The sequence below is a fragment of the Lissotriton helveticus genome, chromosome 3_1, assembly GCF_964261635.1.
Source record: "Lissotriton helveticus chromosome 3_1, aLisHel1.1, whole genome shotgun sequence".
Lineage (NCBI taxonomy): Eukaryota > Metazoa > Chordata > Amphibia > Caudata > Salamandridae > Lissotriton > Lissotriton helveticus.
This window is the reverse complement of record NC_136061.1, coordinates 332,185,169-332,207,379: the sequence shown is the minus strand read 5'-3', so window position 1 is coordinate 332,207,379 and position 22,211 is coordinate 332,185,169. Positions and strand designations below refer to the sequence as shown.

Genomic DNA, 22,211 nt, shown 5'->3' with positions numbered 1-22,211 from the left:
CCATGCAGTTAGCATGCAGCTATTTGATGACAGTTCAAAGTTCACTGTGCTTTATTAGGAATTTAACTTATGAACTGCAAGTAACACAAGGATCTCTGTGACAAAAGCAGTTTCCCACTGAGCGATGCACATAAAATACAGTTCAGTGATCCACATGGTACACTTTCTTTGCCGTAGACATAATAACCTTCTGCACTACTTTATGATGAGGAAAAACTGCCACTAGACAAAACTGTGATCTCTCTCCAGCTGGAACATTAATCACCAGTTATCTAGATTATTTTATTGTTTCCTGAAAACTGCTGGACACACAAGGAACTCTACAGCAAGTGCCTATGAACACATACGTTATTTCTAAACACAGCACCCCACAAGCTCAGCGCTAGGTGTGGCTGCACTGGTTGCACTGTACTAAAGCCCGCCCTGAGAGGGAAACATCTGTCACCACACCTACATTTGTTTACCTGAGGCCTACAAACTTTCTGCTTTTGTGGCTATACTTTATATAATGGAAGGCTTTGCACTGTGCACACATTAGTGTGGGAAGCTCTTTTGATGCCCTTTGAAACTTCTCTGTGAGTCAAACAATGCCCAGTCCTGCCAGGGCTTTGAGCTTTGCCCCTTGCAGCAGCATGAGGTTAGTCCTTTCCAGTGGTTAATTTCGGCATAATGCCACATTTTCAAAAAGATGTCCTCGGGGGTACTGTTTTATGAATGCTGGAGTATGTGATGTCAGAAGAACCTGAAAATGTTACTTTATGAGGAAGATTGCTAGGGCCCGAGCTCAAACACGGACAAGCAGATGCAGCGCCTGACAAGTGCACTGGTGGAACTGGTGGAATAGGGAGGGACAAATGCAGCCGGTGACAGCGAGGCCTTTGTATCTAGCAAATGTGTCATCTGATTCTTTACAGCATGTCTACGTCCTAGTATGCATTTCTCCATCTCTCCTTCTATTTTCGCTTAGACCCCCAAACTCCCATGCCTCCAATTCTTCCACCAACAAATGAAAAGGGGGGGCCCTCGGCCCCCCCGCACGCATGGCGGCGCGGCGACCGCCTCACCCCCTCTCCCCTCGGGTCCTTCGACGGTGGGGGCGTGCCCTGGGGGCGCGGCCCACCGCCGATTGGCCGGCGCCCCTCCTGACCCGGAATCAATGGACTGGTTCCGGGTCGGGGGGGGCGGGCGTTAGGAGGGGCCACCCGGCCCCTCGGGAATAAGAGGTAGGGAGCGCCCAGGAGACCCCCTTGTCCCTGGACGCTCCCTCGCTGAACGTTGTGCCCCGCGTTCGGGGCTTCTTTGTTTGGTAATTTTTCCCGCTTTTATTTTGCAGGTACAACGAAGCGGTTCGTGGAGCCAGCCGAGCCGTCGTGGGATTGCCTGGATCGGCATCGGCCTGGGACGTGCGGCGGCAGTGGTGGATTTTCCCCTTTTCTGTCCAGGGTCGTCGGCGGAGGACGCGAGGCGGCAGCAGAGGTCCCAGGACGTGGAACTCGCTCCGAGGGACGAGGAAAAGGCGGTATTTGTTGGCGCGGGTAGGGCAGGGACGAGCAGCGGGCCAACGCACGTCGGAGGTGTGCTCCGGGACTCCACGAGGGCCGGGGTAAGGCTGCGGGGTATTGAGCGGCTTTGTGTTTAGAGTACCATACCGGCAATAGAACAAACCGGGGAGGCCAGGTAAAGCGGTACAGAGTAGCGTAAAGCCGCGGGCAAGTTGAGCGACGGTTTTGATCCGTTAGCGGCGTCATTTAAACCGCATATGTAACGCGGTACAAAGAAGGGTTTTCCCGCCTCGGTGAGACAAAGCGGAGAGGTTGTTACAGCGGGACACAAGCGTCACGCTCGAAGCTAAGCAGGGTCGACCAGGGCAGCACCTGGATGGGAGACCCCTAGTGAAAGTTTACAATTATAGGAAAGAAACTGTTTTATTTTATTTTTACGGCTGCATTACATTAATGATTAGGTAATTTGTTGTTCATGAAGTGACACAAAGTGTACAATTGTGTGGTGAAACAAGGGGCCATTTCTTACAAGGTTATTACTTTAGTTATTAAGTGATTTATTATTAGTGTCATGGCACAAAGTGTATCTATGTAATTGTTTTTCACGCTACACTGCAGTGTTTAGTTATAATTCATGTATTGGATGTGACACAAAGTGTGCAATTTTCTTGAAAACGAGGTGACAATTTTTGAAAGGTTTTCACTAATGTATTGTGGTAATTTTGATTATTAAGTGATTTATTGTCATATCCTTACAGTTCTGGGGAATAAGTGCAGACACGGGTCCAGAATTGTCCTGGCCTTGGAAGGAGTGTTAATTTGAATGTCGCTTATACACGGTGGTAACACAAGTTTTTAATTCCAGGCAATTTAACGACATTATTGGGGCCATTCACTAGCGGACAGGACGTAAGAGCATCCAGCACGCAACGTGGTGTGAACAGGGGCCGCAGACCATTATCGCAGGCGAGGACGAGTGACTGGTCGGTAAGAGGGGTACGGGGGGCTAGCATTCATCGCTCCTGGTGGCCGCCGGGTGGGTCTACATTAGGTTTACTCACCCCCTTACATAAGCGGACAAGCCGCTAGTGTTGCGGTCGCCGTTGCATGGTGCTGAAAGCCCCCTGGTGACCCTCCATCTGAAAGGTACACACAGTTGACCTGTTGGGAACTAAGTAGGCAGCGGGTGTTTTGGGGTAAGCATCATGCCAGGTCCAAGGGGTGGAAAAAGGGGGTCCAACATGGAGGCTATGATGCGGGCTATGATGCGGGAGATGAGCGACATTAAGCAACAGCTAGGACAAATTAAGGAGCGGGAGGCTCGGTTAGAGGACAGAGAGGGCGAGGTACCGGGCCCGTCCGGGAGACCGATCCGCAAGAGGGTGGCACCAGTGCCAAGAGGGGAATTTGTCACCCCGCAAGGGAAACCTAGGTCCAAGAGACCCAAGGAGGCGGTCCCAGCCCCAGGCCCAGTGGATCCGTTACCCGCCGCACCGCCCGCGGTGGTCCCACCCCCGCATGTGCCTACACCCATTGCCCCTGTGGTGCCGGTGCCGGCAGGTCAATCAGTAGACGCTGGGTCTGCTCCCGCACCGGTGCCCACAATCCCGGGTTCAGGCGGGCCACACCCGGCGCCCGCCCCGCCAGCTGTGCCAGGACCACTGGGCATAACCCCAGTGGTACCTGTTGTCCCGGGGGTAACGTAGATTCAATGCCGCCCGAATTGTTATCTCAGCTAACGGCCATGATGCCATGGCTCCAAAAAGGGGGAGCCTTCCCGAATTCTGCAGACCATGCGGCAGAGGCGGCAAGGTTTGTAGAAAGAATCAGATCAGCACCGGTCGCCGACAGTGTTGCATTGCCGATTTCTTCTCCCCTTGCAGGTCCAAGTGTTCCCCAGCTGGACGGAGTAAAAGGGCAGCCGCCCCCGGTGCCCGCACTTGGTAAGGAAGTGGCATTGCCGCTCTTGGGGGACGGTGTGATACCTTCCAGGAGCGAAAATCTAGCTCAGCATGTGTCATTAGCTGTGAAAGAAATGATTTGGGCTGATAAATACGTGTACATTTATTCTTTATTGTTGGATAATAGGGAAATGGAGCAGGCAAAGGCACTGAAAGAGTGGATGCTCCCAAGTGAATGGAGGGCGCAGTGTACTAGATTCAGGGTTGAGGAAAACCTCAATAATTGGATGCAAGCATGGGCTGTTTTCACTGCAATTAAGGCTGAGCGTCCTCCAGATCTGCAGGCTGCATTGGCTTGCTACTCGAGCAGGATTGTGGGGTGGAGTCAACAGTATTCTGGGGATGCATGGAAGGGTTATGATGTCAATTTTAGGAAGGCATTGGAATTCAATAGATCGTTGCCATGGGACTCGGTAGATTCCTTGGCTTGGCACAAACAGTTCTCTGACACTGCACCTCCCCCTCAGTTCGGTGCGGCCAAGGTGTTCACTAGACCGCAGCAGCCCTTTCGGCCCCCCCAAACGAGTGAAGTACCTGGGAAATTTAGGGCAGGTGGACCAGAGAAGAAAGGGGTGTGCTGGGATTTTAATAAGCGTACCTGCACAAGGGCCGCGTGTAAGTTTAGGCATGCATGTGCCTCCTGTGGGCACCCCTCTCACCCAGAAACTACCTGTAGGTCCAAGCAAGGTAACACAGGACAGAGGGGTAGGGGAAAGCCACTATAAGTCAGACAGGTCACGCCCCCCCACTCCAGTGGATGTAGTGGCAATGATCCCATTGTTGAACAGATACCCTGACCACAAAGCGGCCACCCTACTCCAGGAAGGTTTTTCTAAAGGTTTTAGGATCCCGGCCGGGGGATACACAGGCAGTGCGCACTGTAGAAATCAATTATCAGTCACACACAATCCGGCTGTTGTGGCCGCCAAAATTGACAAGGAGCTTTCCTTAGGCAGGATATCTGGCCCTTTTTCTGCAGTACCAGTACCCAATTTTGTGTGTTCCCCACTGGGAGTTGTCCCCAAGAAAGAGAAGGGGCAATTCAGATTGATCCATAACCTGTCAGCGCCAAAGGGGGCCTCATTGAATGATGCCATTGACGAAAGTATCTGTAGTGTTAAGTACGCCTCTTTTGATCAGGCTGTCACCTTATTGCAGGCCACTGGACCCGGGGCGCTGATGGCGAAATCAGACATAGAGTCCGCCTTCCGCCTCCTCCCAGTTCACCCGGCGGACCAGCATCTTTTAGGTTTCACATTTAGGGATAGGTTCTACATGGACAAATGCATGCCTATGGGTTGTTCTATTTCTTGCGCCTACTTTGAGATGTTTAGTTCATTTCTTGAATGGGCCATGAGACAAGTGACGGGCCATCAAAGGGTCATGCATTACTTAGATGATTTCCTCTTCCTCGGTACACCGGGTTCTCAGGAGTGCGCACTGGCATTGCAGGAATTCTGCGTGCTCATGCGGGCTTTTGGGGTCCCGCTTGCGCCTGGGAAGACGGTGGGCCCGACCACCTGCTTGGAATTTCTGGGCATAGAGATTGACTCAATAGAGAGATGTTTTAGACTACCTAAGGACAAGGTGTGCAAATTCAAGACATCGCTACAGTTATGCCTCCGGAAGGAGAAGGTCACTTTGCAGCAATTACAGGAGGTGGTAGGGCAACTGAATTTCGCACTAAGAATCATCCCAATGGCTCGCCCCTTTTCTCGCTCCATCGCGCACGCGATGAAGGGGCTGAAGGAAAAGCACCACCGCACGCGCCTATCGTCTGAAATTCGCCAGGATATGCTTATTTGGATGGCATTTCTGGAGGGTTTTAACGGTAGGGTGGTCTGGCCCGACCCGCTCACGACATCAGCGGAGTTGGGACTATGGACTGATGCGGCCGGTAGTGTGGGCTTTGGTGCCATCCTAGGGAATAGGTGGGTTGCTCAACAATGGCCAGAAGAATGGAACACATGGGGTTTGCTCAGCAACATTGGCTTCCTGGAACTTTTTCCAATATGGGTGGCACTGATGGTTTGGCCCGAACACCTATGTAACCAATCAGTGGTGTTTTGGTCAGATAACATGACAGTGGTGGAATGTATCAATCAGCAGGGGGCGCGGTGTCCGTTCATACTTCGTCTGATCAAGGAAATTGTTCCGCGGTGCCTTAAACTGAATGCTAATTTTAGAGCCAAACATGTCCCTGGTGTTTTAAACAATGCTGCTGACTCCCTTTCTCGCTTCAAAATGCAGGTTTTCAGGGAACACCTCCCCACAGCAGACCCCTCGCCAGCACACTTCCCAGCAGTACTTTGGCAGATTGGTGCCCCAGATTACAAGACCTCGTGGTCGCTAGCCTAGCCCCCAGGACCAAGACGGCTTACGAAGGGGCGTTTCTGTCTTATTGTTCTTTCTTGGGGCCACAGTGGGAAGTGCTTTGGGCGAAAGAGGATGGGTTTGCAGCTTATTTAGAATGGATGCACAAAGAGGGGCGCTCAGTGGCAGCGGCAACCAGACATAGGGCAGCAGTGTCATTCTTCGCTCAAGCTAGGGGCTTCCGGGATCCCACTAATACCTTTATGATACGCAAGGCTTTGAGGGGATGGCGCCGTATTCAGGGACACCAGAAGGATAAGAGGAAGCCCATGGGGTTGGCCCGGCTAACAGCCTTACTGGGCATGCTGGAGAGTGTTTGTAACTCAGAGTGGGAAGTGCTTCTTTTTAGGGCAGCATTCTCCTTGGCATTTTATGGGGCACTAAGAATTAGTGAACTTGTGGCAGGATCCAAGTCTGACATACTAGGTGGCTTGCAGAAGGCTGGGGTGACGATAAGGGGTGACACCATGTGGGTGACTATCCAGAAATCAAAGACCGACCAGGAAGGTAGGGGTCACACCATAGTTCTACAACGGGCCCCCGCCAACCCGTGCTGCCCAGTGAGGCACGTAGAATCACTGATGGGACTATGGGTCGGTTCAGCAGGCGGGGCGTTGCTTTGTCACGCCGACGGGAGCCCCTTGACCAGGTACCAATTCAGGAGAGTGTTCGAAATAGGGGTTACAAAGGCGGGTCTTGATCCTAGAGATTTTGGATCTCATTCCTTCAGGATTGGGGCAGCAACTGAGGCGGTGGCGGGGGGCCTCCCAGTGGAAAGAGTGAAGACAATTGGGAGGTGGTCGTCAGACTGCTATAAACGTTATGTTCGGATTGACATGCTATGATTACCTGTCACTCACGCTTGGTCTCTTTTCCGCTCTCTTACAGTTTCTCAGACCTGTTACGCAGGGGAGGAATCTGTCGTCAGGCACCGCCAATATTCATCGGCACGGAGCAACGAACAAGAAACAACAAGGAACAATGTCTGGATTGTCGGTCATTCATATGTGAAGCGAGCGGAATGTGTCTTCCTGTCAGGTGACAAGAAGGAAAAGGCGGCACAACTAGGGTTGAATATCACGTTCTTTGGCAGAGGAGGGTTGAGTCTTCACGAGTTTAGGGGATTCTTCCAAGGGCTGTTATCACGCCAGCGGGCTCCACCGTCAGTGGTGATACTTCACCTTGGGGAGAACGATTTGGCAACACTGGGCAGGCGCATCTTGATTGAGGAGATTATCTCAACAGCGGGTTGGATAGCTAGGACCTGCCCCGGGTGCACACTAGTATGGTCACAACTAATACCTCGACTTCAGTGGCGGGGGGGTCATTCAGTCAGGGCGTTGAATCACTCGGTAAAGAGGATCAACACACGGTTGGATAGGTTGTTTCGAACCCCCGTGTTACAGTCAATCCCTCATGGGTGCATCTGGGGTCAAAAGTATTACTTGAAGGACGGGGTTCATCTGACAGAAGAGGGTAATGTCCTATGGGCTGACAATATCTGGGCTTGGCTAGAGGGCTGGGGTAGGAGGAATGTGTCCTTAGGCAGGGGCTAGAGGGGGAGGCCAGATCGTCGGTTAACAATACTGGCCTGTGGCGGTAAGGTCATTATCGGTGAGCACATATTTGAGGTCTGAGGGGGCGGGCATCATCCTATGGAGGTTCCCGCCCGGGGGGAGGGGCCTGCGGGCCACTCCCAGTACTCCAGGGGCAAGGTAATATGCAAAGGAGCGCGGGTAGGAGTAGTTCACGCTTTCCTTAGGCTGGTAGCCACCCCGCGCGCGTGGACTCATGACGCCACCGGCGCAGAGTAAGGGCCCTCCTTTAGTGGGTAAATGGAGTTTGGGGCGTAGACCGGGCAATTCCCGGGGTAACACTGCGCATGCGCACTTCTAAGGGGAAGGCGCAGCTTGTAGGACCTGACACCGGTAGTGACCCTGCCATATGGCCAGAAATGTACAAAAATCAAGGTAGGATGTTTAGTTTAAGCTAGGAACAACTTGTATTAGAGTTTTGTTAAGGTCAGGCTCTCAAACTTGTTGATAACGATTGTATAACTGAATGTCCTGCTGATTTTTGTATTTCATTGTTGATTATGCAATTAAAACCCTTTTTTAATTTCATACTTTAATAAATACGGCCGGGCGACTAGCGCCCGCCTTCCAAAAAGTAAAACACGTCTCGTGTCCACGTTCCTTGGTGTTGGGTGCCGGATTGGGGGGGAGGCGGCAGCTAGTCGCTGACCATGTGAAAAGGGGGGGCCCTCGGCCCCCCCGCACGCATGGCGGCGCGGCGACCGCCTCACCCCCTCTCCCCTCGGGTCCTTCGACGGTGGGGGCGTGCCCTGGGGGCGCGGCCCACCGCCGATTGGCCGGCGCCCCTCCTGACCCGGAATCAATGGACTGGTTCCGGGTCGGGGGGGGCGGGCGTTAGGAGGGGCCACCCGGCCCCTCGGGAATAAGAGGTAGGGAGCGCCCAGGAGACCCCCTTGTCCCTGGACGCTCCCTCGCTGAACGTTGTGCCCCGCGTTCGGGGCTTCTTTGTTTCCCACCCACCATCCCTTGGTACGAAGTTTAAGCAGCGTTATGTCCGGTCTAATGGTAAGTTTCATAAGTATAGACCGCGGGAGAGAGTAGGCTGTTGTTGTATTTTGTGATCTGTTGTCAGGACTTTTTTCGCTTTGTAGAAAAGTGATGAGTGAAGTGAACTATATTTGAAGATATGTGTCTTTAGGCCTTTTTTCCCTTTGTAGATATACGTTGATATTGTGATTATGAACAACATGTGTGAACCGAATTGTAATTTATGCCATGTGTCGTTAGGCCTTTTTTCCCCTTTAGCTATGCGTGGATACTGTTATTTATTAGCCAGTGTAGTTGTCCTTTAGACTTTTTTCCATAGGTCGTCGTATTTATTAGGTATGGGGCATGCGGTAAGGTCATTATCGGTGAGCACATATTTGAGGTCTGAGGGGGCGGGCATCATCCTATGGAGGTTCCCGCCCGGGGGGAGGGGCCTGCGGGCCACTCCCAGTACTCCAGGGGCAAGGTAATATGCAAAGGAGCGCGGGTAGGAGTAGTTCACGCTTTCCTTAGGCTGGTAGCCACCCCGCGCGCGTGGACTCATGACGCCACCGGCGCAGAGTAAGGGTCCTCCTTTAGTGGGTAAATGGAGTTTGGGGCGTAGACCGGGCAATTCCCGGGGTAACACTGCGCATGCGCACTTCTAAGGGGAAGGCGCAGCTTGTAGGACCTGACACCGGTAGTGACCCTGCCATATGGCCAGAAATGTACAAAAATCAAGGTAGGATGTTTAGTTTAAGCTAGGACAACTTGTATTAGAGTTTTGTTAAGGTCAGGCTCTCAAACTTGTTGATAACGATTGTATAACTGAATGTCCTGCTGATTTTTGTATTTCATTGTTGATTATGCAATTAAAACCCTTTTTTAATTTCATACTTTAATAAATACGGCCGGGCGACTAGCGCCCGCCTTCCAAAAAGTAAAACACGTCTCGTGTCCACGTTCCTTGGTGTTGGGTGCCGGATTGGGGGGGAGGCGGCAGCTAGTCGCTGACCATGCTGTGAAAATACTGCTGCATGGTTTTCTTTTTCTGCCAATCAGGAGCCATAGGATATTTTATATGTAGATATTCTGTTTTAAATACTGGGCCTGCTTCTAGAAGTGCAGAATTATAAATTAATTTGCCGAAGTTTACCCATTTTCGTCAAGAGGGAAACTGTGATTAAAAATCCGGAACTATACTACTACTCCTACCCAAGTCTCCTCGATCTACAGCGAACATTTTAGCCCTGAAAGTCCTCTATTAAAACCATTAAGAGTTCCATGGCCTCGGAAGTCTTTGGGCCAGATGTACCACCATGCAAAATTGTGCCTCGCAAATTGTGACTCATTTGCAAGGTGCAACTTGCCATGTACAACAGTGTGTTTAACACTGTTTGCGATTCCCAATGGGGTCGCAAATTGTGATGCTCATTAATATTAATGAGCCTCTCACAATTTGCGAGTCCATTGGGAATAACAGGCTCTCCCCGGTATGGTGGCCAGCTTGGCTCAGCAGACCACCATGTCTGGGACTGCTTTTAAATAAGAAGTTTTTTTTTAAAAAATGCAGCCCGTTTACCTTAAAGGAAAACCGGATGCACTTAACAAACAAAAGAAACTTTTTTTGTATCATTTTTTTAAGGGCAGGTAGTGGTCCCTGGGACCAATGCCTGCTCTTAAATAATATTTTAGAGACAGTCACAAAGTGGAAGGGGTCCACTAGGGACCCCTTCTAAATTGGGACTGCATTACCACCCTCTTGAAGATGGCGGTAATTTGTGAGTGTTTTGCAACCGCAATTTCGGTCATAAAACATTCGTACATTAATTTGCGAACACAATTAGGAAGGGAACACCCCTTCCTAATTGCAATTCGCAATTACTACATAGCGAGTCCCAAATAAATTGCGACTCGCTATTCAGGAATTGTACATGGCCCTGGGCCATTTTACATGCGCAAACGAGTCGCAAACCCGTTAGCGCATGCAATTTAGGGTCGTACATCTGGCCCTGCGTTTCCTATTTACGTTTGAGAGAAAAGGCCTTTAAAAGTCAAAATAGAGCACCAGGGTATTTCACGGCGGTCGAAGGGACAAGCAATGCTCTGCATCACTCGCTCTCTGAATGGCATGGCAAATTATCATTCGTGAATGACTGAGAACCATTGCATGTGCGTGTATTTCCTCCTCAACGTATAAGGGTTTTTATTGTTTGTGTTTGGTTGCAGGGAACCTCTTTTAGGAAAAGCAGAAAACTTCACGGTATACATCAAGAACTCCATCCGCTTTCCTAAGTTCAACTTCTCTAAGTAAGTGCCCCTTTTACTCACAACTTATGAGCAGTACAAAAAATGTTTTTCATGTGTTCTGGGCCGCTTAGTCTAAAAGCACCAGGAAAACAAGTGATGAGACCAATATGCATATCTAATATTTGATCAAAGTAGTGAATAGAGGATACTCTGCTGATGACTCACCCATCCAAACAAATCTTTATTTCACTAGATTTTATTTCAGAAGAATATTTGTCAATCATGAGCAGGTGCAAAGGTATCTGAGAACTAGTTAGTTCAAGCCTAATTTCAAGAGGACGTGAATGCAAAAAGGACTTGGCAATCGTAATCAATGTTTAGGATAAGGTATTCTGTTTGTAAAATCATCAGCAACCTTTAGTGCAACCAAAAGAAAAGAGCTATATGTTCTAACTAGTAGACCCTCATCACCAGTGGCAGCTCCTCCACTGAGGCAGAGGAGCTTTGCCCGACTGATTTTTAGTAGTGAAATAAAGAGAAAATAGAATGATAATAACTCACGTTATTATCATTTTATTTTCTCCTACTTCCACAGCTTTGCATGACGGGCGGGGGCAGGGGAGGAGTGGTAGCACCCTTTTAAGTGCACAATGACTGCTTGGCCGGCACTCTCGGGACAGCCAAACAGTCTTGTGCACTTTGCATGTTTACGCCCAGGCTCCCCAGTCAGCGCCTGAGCGTCGAAACACGGTGATTAGACCAATCATAACGCACACTAAGGCAGTGTTGTGATTGACTGACTGGGAGCCTGGGTGTCCTTCCTGTTGAAGCCGAGTGTGGGAGGACAAGAGAGGAGAGACGAGGCGAGAAGGTAAATATTTATTTTTTTTCTATTTTTTTATATTCGCTTCCCCTGCGTTCGACTCCCCTCACGCCCCCACTCCCCTACCTCCGATCCATGCTGACCACTGCTGCTCAACACAGATCAGATGTAGGTCGGTCGGTAACGGCCGAAAATCGGTATTTTTGGCCGTTACCGACCGGTATATGGGTGACAGGTATGTAGGGGGCATTATTTTAACGAATGGGTAAAATTACCAAATCGGTAATTTTACCGATTCGGTAAAATAAAAAAATCGGTAAATTTACCGATTCTGAGGCACCGAGATGTAGGTGGGAGTCTTCAGAGTCCCAGAGGCCTTACAGAATCGGTATTTTACCATCAAATCCAATTTGATGGTAAAATACCGATTCCGGTGTGCATGCACATGTGTGCATGCACACCTATGCCATGTGACAGGCAGACCTGCCCTTAGGGCATGTATGCCTGCCACATGGCACCCGAGCCTGTTTTGGGGGTGCCAGAGGGTGTCAACGTGACACCCCCTGCACCCTTGTGCAAATCAGTATTTACCGATTCTGTAATTACAGAATCGGTATTGCCCATTGATTCCTATGGGCTTCACAGCCCATAGGAATAAATAGGAAATACCGATTCGGTATTTCCAGATTCGGTAAATACCGAATCTTAAAGATTCGGTATTTACACATCTGGAAATACCTACATCTCCCCCCTTCATATTTACCACTTCTTAAATACCGAATCGGTAAAATTCGGTATTTAAGAAGTGGTAAATAAGAATTACCTACATCGGGCCCCTAGACCCTAATGAGGAGTCATCAGGGATTTGGACATGCCAGTAGCAGAGATTCAGCTGGTCGTTGCTCAACAAGCAGGGTGGAGACATGATGGGAAAATAAACGTAACACTGACTTGATAGGATTCCACTTTAGGCCATGCACAGCCACCCAGTGGTAAATTTTCTAGTTAGAGTTCCGAGTAAAAATGAGATTTCATTAAAGACACACTGAAAAGTATTATACGTACTTTCCTTTATTCGATCACACTGATAAGTATTATATGTACTTTCTTTTATTCAGTCTGTAGTCTTACCATAAGTGATTAGTGATGTAACAGATTTAAACTATGTAACAAACAAAATAGATTCCTGTTGTGGTTACTGTCCCTTTAATGGAACTTTACTAGCTCTGCCTTCTTGACATCATTATGAGAATGTTATGTTTTCTCCTGAAGAGTCAGTTGCTGTCTTTCCTTGTTGATGGTTGTACCAATAAAGCTCCTTCCACCACTTATCCTGTTTAGAGCTTTTATCACTGGCGACGAGGGTCAAGGCTTGATTGGGGACAAGCACCTACAACCATCAACTCCCCTACTCTTGAAATTTTGCTTTGGACTTGGATTTCTCAATTTGTTTCGTTTTTGGCCATTGGATTACATTGGGCACTGGACTCAGTATAATTATTCTGGACCTGCTTTCCAACATTTGGATCTTTACTCTACAGTCTCACTTTGCTGCCCTTCTTGGATTGAATTCCCTAAAACCTTGCGAACTGTTTTGGCTGACTGTTTTACTAATCGTTTTGAACTACTATTGGAACCCTTTATTCTACATTGGGAGGCTTTGCTGTGCATTCTTGCTGACTTCGGTTTCAACAGAAAACTCACAACTTCGAAAAATAGCTCAACAGGTACTTTCAAAAGTAATTCCCTCTTCCCAAGGCTTACCGTTACTCTGTTGTTATTTGAACGATATCGCGTGTGCCATCGCGTGTCCCATCGCCTGTGACATCGCGTGTCATTCCGCGAGTGCCGTCAGCTTTCCTCACCAACCTGTTATGAGCGTGTGCCATTGCGCGAGTGCACACTGAAGCGTCTGTGCACCATTGTACGAGTCTCCTCTTCCCGGCAGTTTGACTTCTGACCCCGACGTTTGACGCTTGACGTCCCACGCATGACGACACCACGCAGCGGCCATATTGGATTTCCCTAACAACCGCGCCAATATGCACGGCAATGCATATTGTTTACCTTCACAACAGATTTGACTACGCCGATGCGCACGGCAGCGCATTTTCATTATTAATCGTCTCATTACCACGCTGATGCGCACAGCTACCTGATATATTGTACAAAAACTTTCCTTTATCTACGCTGATGCGCACAGCAGCGCATTTCATCTAAAGAAACCACGTTTAGCCTACTCTCATCGTCGATGTGCACAACAGCACATTCTTTGTCTGATTATTCAATTACCAGCTGTGAAGTGTTAAGTTTGAAATACTCATTATTCTGCATTTAGGTATTGTATTCACTTTTCATAAGATAAGATATTGGACCTTACATGTTTCATCATAGTTTTTAATTTTTCTCCTTCCTCGTCTAAGCCATAATACTCTTCACTGTTATTTTACAAAGATTTTTTGTATTTTGGTCTATTTTCATAATGGCTACTACTTCTAGCATGTCACAGCCTCCTCCTTTTCTTTCAGAGGAGGGTGAACCCATTCTTCCTTGGAAGAGATGGAGGAACCTGTTTGACTCGTATTTGGTTGCTATTGGGGGAGAGAAATTTTCAGCTTTCAGAAAACAAGCTATTTTATTACACAATTTGGATGTTGAAGGTAGACATACGTATGATAGTATGGACACTATACCTATAGGTGGAGCTGATGGTGAACCTGCAGATGTTTTTGAAATGTCTATGACTATGTTACAGCAGTATTTTGGACCAATGATAAATGTTGTTTTAGAACGACATAGATTTTTTTACTCGAGTTCAGGGCTCTCATGAACGTGTTGGAACATATGTTGCTGCTTTAAAAACTCTTTCACGCACTTGTGATTTTGGTAATCTTTCTGAATCTCTTGTTAGAGATCAACTTGTTCGATGCACGAACAGTTCTAGAGTGCAAGAAAAATTATTGGCAAAAAATCCTTCATTGAAAGATGCAGTAGCTATTGTAGAAGGTATGGAGAACACCTCTACATGGGTCAAAGAAATAAGGAAAAATAAAGAAGATGAGAGTCAAACTGTTAGCGATCAAAAAAAGAAAACTCCTGACTCTGTAAATATGCTAGAAGAAGATGAATTCACTGAATGTCATCAGGAAGTTGCTAAAGTTGGTGTTGGACCTAAGAGTAAACCTTCTCAAAAGAATCCATCTTTTCAGAAAAGTTCTTCTGAAACCCGTCCTTCTTCCTCCAGGGAATCCACTATTTCTAAAGAACGTGATTCTTGTCAACAACGTTCCTTCACCATTCAAAAAATGCGTTGTTTTAGATGTGGGAGTTTCTTTCACACTTCCAATTTTCCTCAATGTTTTGCTAAAGACAGCATTTGTAATAATTGTGGTATCAAAGGGCATTATGCATGTGTGTGCAGGTCTGGTAAAAAGAAAGAAACCAATGAACCTGTTTCTGATATTATACGTACAGTTATTGTTTCTAATGTTAGCGAAGGTATGGTTGATGTTGAACACATATTCATGCCATTTTGTGATATAGCGATTGACAAGTTTGTATTCAAACTTATGGCTGACTCTGGATCTCCTTTTACCTTGATTGGGAACAAAATATGGGATGAAGTGGTTGGTCTAGAGAATGTTAAACTCTTGCCCTCTGATATCTCTCCTTTGAGTTATACCAAGTCAAAAATAGAGATACTAGGTTATACTGTAGCTAACATTTCTTTCAGAGGTAGATGTATCTCTGGTAAGGTTTATGTTGCTGTCAGAGGTGATAATCTTCTTGGATGGCGACATCAGCATGATTTGGGGATTATCCTTGATCCAGGAGCAAAAGATCCAAAAAATCAAGTTATGTTAAAGGAAGATTTTCTTACTGCGTCCTTTCATGTTTCTACTTCTCCTCAAGTAGATTATGTATCTGGTTCTGAGACATATTTTGCTGATTACCCAAAAGTTTTCGCAGATACCTTGGGATGTCTAAAAGGTTTTGAGCATAGAATTATCCTCAAAAAATCTGCCAAACCATGTGTGCACAAGGTGAGAAAGGTACCCAACATGATGCTTGAGCCACTTAAGGGTGAAATTTAAAAATTGTTAAATTTAGGGGTGATTGAAGAAATAGAATCATCTGAATGGTTGAGTCCAGTGGTTCTAACACCCAAGGATGGTGGAAAGTCAATTAGAATGTGTGTGGACGTACGCGGATTCAATTAATGGATCTGGGTAGATCGACAACCATTACCCAATATAGCTGAGAGCATTAGTACCTTGAAAGGTGCGAAAGTATTTAGTGTACTCGATCTCTCCTCAGCTTACCATTAGATTGTATTACATAAAGATTGCAGACATTTTACATCTTTTGTCACGCCATTGGGTGCTTATCAGTTTTTTTACGAATGCCATTTGGTTTAGCTTCTGCTGCTGCGTGTTTTCAAAGAGTAATGAAGATGGTCTTGGGTTGTCTTTCAAATGTCATGTTCTTTCAGGACGACATTTTGATATATGGAGTGAATGAGGGTGAACATGACAGGGTACTAAGGTCTGTTTTGAACAAATTAGATGAGAGTGGACTTACTGTAAAAAAGGAAAAGTGTCGCATTGGTTTAAAATCGGTTAAATATTTAGGACATGTCATTTCTGGGAATGGAATTCAGCCCAAACTGGAGTTAGCTGAGAGCATTGTAAGAGCACCGACTCCTGTGGACAAATATCAGGTCAAGTCATTTTTAGGGATGGCAGAATTTTATTCTAAGTTTGTCAAAGGTTTTGCCAGTCTTGTCGAACCCATTAGGTCTCTTTTAAAGAAGGGTGTACATTTTTCTTGGTCTGCTGATTGTGAAAAGGCGTTTGAGTTGGTAAAAAAGGAAATTGGTAAAATGCCTACTTTGGGTCATTTTGACTCGAAACTCAAAACTATTCTCACAACTGACGCCAGCCTTAAGGGTTTGGGTGCTGTACTTTCACAAGTGGTGAATGGTGAAGAGGTTGTTGTTGCTTTCGCTTCAAGGGCCTTAAGAGAAGCTGAGATTAATTATTCTTGTATCGAAAGAGAAGCGTTGGCAGTATTTTGGTCAGTGCTCCACTTTAAATTTTATTTGTGGGGTATTCCTTTTATTGTGAAATCTGATCATCGTCCCCTGGTACAAATCTTTTCATGTCATCAAAGTGATCATATGACACCTAGGTTGAAAAGATGGAGTGAAAGATTGCAAGAGTTCAACTTTAAGGTACAGTACATTCCTGGATCGAACAATAAACCTGCTGATTGTCTTTCTCGTCTTCCTATTGTAGGAGATTGTGTCACAGAAGGTGTTTATGTGAATTGGGTTTTGGAGTCTAGCATTTCCAAGGAGGAATGGTCACAGAGTATGGCTGATGACGTTAGTTTTCAACTACTTAAAGGTGTAATTAGAGATGGTTGGCCTAACTATGATACTCTTGAGGGTGTCTTGAAGCCTTTTTGGTCAGTAAGGGATGATTTAACTTTCATTCAGGACAATTTGATGAGAGGTGACAGAGTTGTACCTCCAGGCAACTTGAGAGAAAGAGTCATTAACATAGCTCATGAAGGGCATTTAGGTAGAAATCTCACGAAAGCTCGAGTTAGAGAGAGGTACTGGTGGCCCGGTATGGATAGCATGGTGGAGACTGTTGTCAAGGATTGTCATTTGTGTGCTGTCAATGACAAATCACGCACCACTAGTCAATCTCCTTTGTCACCTGTTGAAGTTCCTGTTGCCGTGTGGACTAAATTGGGCCTGGACATCGCAGGTCCGTTTGAACTTATGCCTGCGCATGAAAGATTCGTTGTATTGTTAGTTGATTTTACTTCTAAATGGGTTGTTTCCAAATGCATGAGTGTTGTCAATTCTAGAACAGTGATTGAGTTTTTGAAAGAAGTATTTGGGTCAGAGGGTGTTCCTAAATTCCTACTCACTGACAATGGGGTGCAATTCACCTCCAGAGAGATGGATGATTTCTTGAAAGACTTTGGCATTATACATCAGAAGACAGCTCTTTACTCTCCACAAGCTAATGGTCTCACGGAGAGGATGAATAGAGTTGTGAAGAGTTGTGCACAGAGGGCTTTGGAATCCAAAGTTTCCTTTAGCAGTGTCTTGAGGGAGACGTGGTGGGCACATCGCACAACTCCCAATGCTGTCATGCAAAGGTCTCCTTTTGAAGCCTTGAGGGGTAGATTAGCTTGTTCTAAACTCAATCCTACCTGGCTTCCTGAGAAGAGTCGTGATGACAGTGTGGAAAGAGAGGTGAGAAGGAGAGAAACGTTGACAAATTATCAGCAGAAATATAAACAACGTTATGATACTAAGATGCATGTCAAACTCAGGAAGTGGAATGTAGGTGATCGTGTTCTGGTGAAAACATCCAAGTGTGGTCATAAGGGTGTTTCAAACTTCACTGGTCCTTTCACCATTGTATCCATCAGAAAGAATGTTGTCACATTAGACAATGGTTGCACTTGGAACATGTCTAAATTGGCCAAGTGTGATGCTGTTAAGTTCTATCCCAATAACAATTCCAGTTCTTCCTGCAGTCCTAGTGTTACTTCTTCTCCTCGTTATCAAAGAACTGTTTCTGGGAGGGCTTCACACCTTCCTCGGAAATTCAATGATTACGTAATGACTTAAGCTTAATCCTTTTCCTGTTTTAGTTCTTATGAAGACTTTTACATTTTCTCTTCTGTTTTATTTATTGGAAAGGGGATGTGTTGTGGTTACTGTCCCTTTAATGGAACTTTACTAGCTCTGCCTTCTTGACATCATTATGAGAATGTTATGTTTTCTCCTGAAGAGTCAGTTGCTGTCTTTCCTTGTTGATGGTTGTACCAATAAAGCTCCTTCCACCACTTATCCTGTTTAGAGCTTTTATCAATTCCATTATAGTTCTGCATGCATCTTCCACTGCCTTAGATAGATCTCCACACTTTGTCTGCTTCCATCTTCCCATCTCTCAGTTTTCCAGTCTGTTATAGGCTGAAATATTGTTATATGAAGAAAAGACACAGAGACGTCTAATATAAGAAGCTTTAAGGCCTCCTCATGCAATCTGTGAAACATGCCTTGTCAATTTCATGCAAAAGGTGACGGTGGAGTCATTCAACCAGTTGTGATTGTGAGAATGTTTTCCAGCAACCCACTGAAACCATAAGCCTTTAATCCAATGTATCCTCTTGGGGCTTGAACATCAGTGAGTGTAAGAAATTGGGTTTCTGGTTGAGGAGAATAGTAGTCCCACTCAGGCAACAACCTCAATCCTTGTCAGGAAGAAACACAAAAGTCACTAAATTAACGTGTGCTTAACCCTCTGGTAGATTAGCACATAAGCAGTCAGGCTCAATTTAGAGGCAATGTATGAAGTATTTATGCATCACACAAACAGTAATGAACTGGAAACACAAGACAAGAAATATCTGAAACCAATAAAAAAAAATAGAGTAATTTCCAATAAATAAAATGATACCAGAATGAAAAATCCAATCAGTAGATCCAGCGATATTGAATTTAAAAGGTTAAGGTAAAAATAGGGCCAAACTGTGGGTTTCTGGTTGCGATGGAACAGTAGAAAGTCACAAGTTCTGGTTGACTGCAATTGAGCATTGGCGTGGTATTAGACCTAGTTTGACCCTCTGGGAGTTCTACCTTCTTTCCTTGATGCAAGGTCTGTGCTGCATTGCTTTGAGAGGCTTTGTTTTTCTCAACGTCCGTGCCAATGAGGCTTTCATCTGTGTCGCAGGCTTTGATTTGTTCAGCATGGTTCCAATGGAGCTTACAGCTGTGCTGAAAGGCTTTGCGGGGCTTTGCGTCACTCGACTTCTGTTCTGATGAAGCTTGCAGCTGTGCTGCGAGGCTTTGCGTCACAAGGCGTCGCTTTACGCCAGATTTAATGGAACCTTCAATTAGCTATGGAGGAGTTCTCTCTGATGCCAGCCGAAGGTCCAGGGCCTTGGGAGGCAATCTTGGGGATCAGGGACTGACTCCAGCAGAGGTCAGCAGGGCTCTGGCACGTCCAGTTGAAGGTCCAGGCAGGTCCAGTGCATCAGGTCAGGTGGGCAGCTGCATTGAGGCCTCTAGAGCTTGTTATGTCCCTGTAGCTCACACAGGAGGTCACCCAACTGACCCTTAGAATCACTCAGGTTAGCCTGTTGACATGGCAGTTTGAAACTTCACTACAGATTGAAGTGGCAGTCTGGAGACATATTTCAAATGGCTGCTATAGCAAGCGGTAAAATGAGTGCTGCCGTACCATTTAATTTACAAGCCCTAGGTACATGTAATGCCATTTACTAGGGACTTACAAGTAGATTAAATGTATCAATCAGGTAGATACCATGTTTTAGGGAGAGAGCACAAGCACGTTACCACTAGTTAGAAGGCAGAAGTGCACAGAGTCTTAATGCCAACAAAAACAGATACAGCAACAGAAGGCACAAATATTGGGAGACCCTGCAAAAATGGCCAGGTCCAACATAACCCCCTCCAGCCAAATCCTAGGGTAGACTAATCAATACATTGATGGACTACCCTGCTCAGGAACTAGACAGTGAACAGTGGGCCTCTTTTGAAGTGGCACTTGCCAATTCTATGCCCATTCAAGCTTCAATGTGTCCCTCTGGCATTATCCTCAGGTGTCACTATATGAGCCCAGGTGAAGCTCTTCTCCTCATATATGGACCCCATCTATGAAGCCCCTGATATTAACTTGCTCACAGATGCATCCAAGAGGGCAAGCAGTACCACCATGGCCAACAAAGTGATGTGGCCCATTCAACCCCATGGTTCAGACTTCTGCCAATCTTATTGTTGGGATGTACATATGTTCGTATGAGCGGTCACGAGCTCTCAAGTGTGTTGGAGCTCGTGACAAGCTCGTGCATGGAGATTGTTGTATTGATATTTGAATAGGTAGAATGTGGGGAGTTTAGCTTGGGTGGACTGTTGGGGTACTACTGACTTGGAGAAAAAGACGAGAGGATACTAATAAACGCTCCTCTGACTTCATCCGTTTTCCTGCGTGATTATCTAACCTCCCTACACTGGCGACGGGCGGGATTCGTCACCTGCATCAGAGGATTAGAAGAAATTTAATGGAAAATAATTTTTTTACCATATTTCACGTCAACATGAGGCGGTGAATAGCGTTGGACAAGCGCTAGTAATTTGGCAGCTGAATTATTCTCCGAACAGCGTTGAACTACTACTTTGGGAAGCTAAAAAAAAAAAAAACAGCTTTGAACTTCTGCGCTGTTTTTGAAGGAAGCGGAAGCGGATTTAACTCCTAAGCGGCTTGGAGATGCGGCTATTTCTTGGAAAACTGATTTAACCTACATTTTTGTAAAGAAAAGCGTGGAGAAATTACTTACTTTTGGGCGCATCATTTGAAATTGTTTCCTCGACTCACGAGCCAACGTACCGCGCAAGGGTTCGCGCACAAGGAACGACGTTGACTCTATGCGCCGTCTCTGACGTCTGTGAAACGTGAGACGTACTGACGTCTGTGAAACGTGAGACATACTTTGGGAGCATTAGAGACGAGCGGAAAATACTTCTTGGTCGACCTGAAACAATTGACGCCTGCGCACTTTGGGAGCATTAGTGACGAGCAGAGTTACCGATTCTTGGCCGACCTTGTCAGAAGTTCTTTGTTCAATTTGACAACAACTACGTTTCCATTGTGCATTTTCTGCAGTTTTATGAGGGAACTTGTTATTATTTCGAAAGTCACGTACATTGTATGTTGTGACTAAAATTTAATAATTTTATTGAGATAAAAAAAAAAAAAAAAATATATATATAGACATATATATATATATTTTTTTCTTTTCAATTTTTTTTTTTGCATTCTGACTTGAAATCTGCAAACAACTGAAATAATATGTCTGGCATTGTTCCTCCCCCATCATTTTTGTCATCACCCGGTGAACCACCCATTCCAGTGAGACATAGAGTGAGAAATGTTCCTCTATCTTATAGGATCAAACTTAAAGAAATGCTAAATGATTTATGTAAAAAAAATATAATTGAACCGATAGAATCGTCACCTTGGGTTTCCCCTATTGTAATTTCTGTTAAATCTAATGGCGAGCTCAGGCTATGCATTGACCTTCGCAGTGTCAATGGTGCCATTTGGGTGGATTCGCACCCGTTACCCAATCTTCATGAAATGGTTTCAACCTTAGCTGGTGCACAAGTTTTCTCCTGTGTAGATCTAGCCAGTGCTTATCATCAGGTGGTACTAGCTGAGGAATCTAAGAACATAACTGCATATAATAAAAGCAACTTACTGCGCATGCTGGCCTCATGTGTGACTTCTCAGCCCATGAAGAAGGGGCCTTGAGCCCTGAAACGCGTTGGCAGATCTAACCATAACACGAAGCAAAAACGGAGGGCTGCACTTTTGAAATGCTGGATGGCAGAGAGTGGATGTGTGCTCTTCCAAGCTTCACAGCGTTTGCTCAGACTACATTACACGGGGCGTGACCGTGGGGAGAGGCACCACCGTCAGCTGAAGGATACTCCAACCGACAGCTGAGAGGAGACTGCAGTCGGGACTGAACTTGACATTGCAGCGCCGCTCTCAATGTGCTGATGAAACCTTCCCATTATTGCAAACTCGTGGCTCACTCAGAGTAATAAACTTTAATCAGAACTATTTGGGAAAACACACATGAACTTACTCAAAGAAGAAGACGTTTCCAGTATGCAAAAACTCCATCC

General features: G+C 46.2%; 1 protein-coding gene across 1 annotated transcript in view; it reads left to right on the top strand.

The window, feature by feature from the left end:
* P2RX5 (purinergic receptor P2X 5) overlaps positions 1-22,211 on the top strand; it is a 559,306-nt gene that overhangs the window by 362,509 nt on the left and 174,586 nt on the right. The window contains exon 6 of the mRNA XM_078679950.1: positions 10,627-10,707. Within this exon, the coding sequence (XP_078536076.1) occupies positions 10,627-10,707 (81 nt within the window). The remainder of the gene's footprint in view (positions 1-10,626; positions 10,708-22,211) is intronic.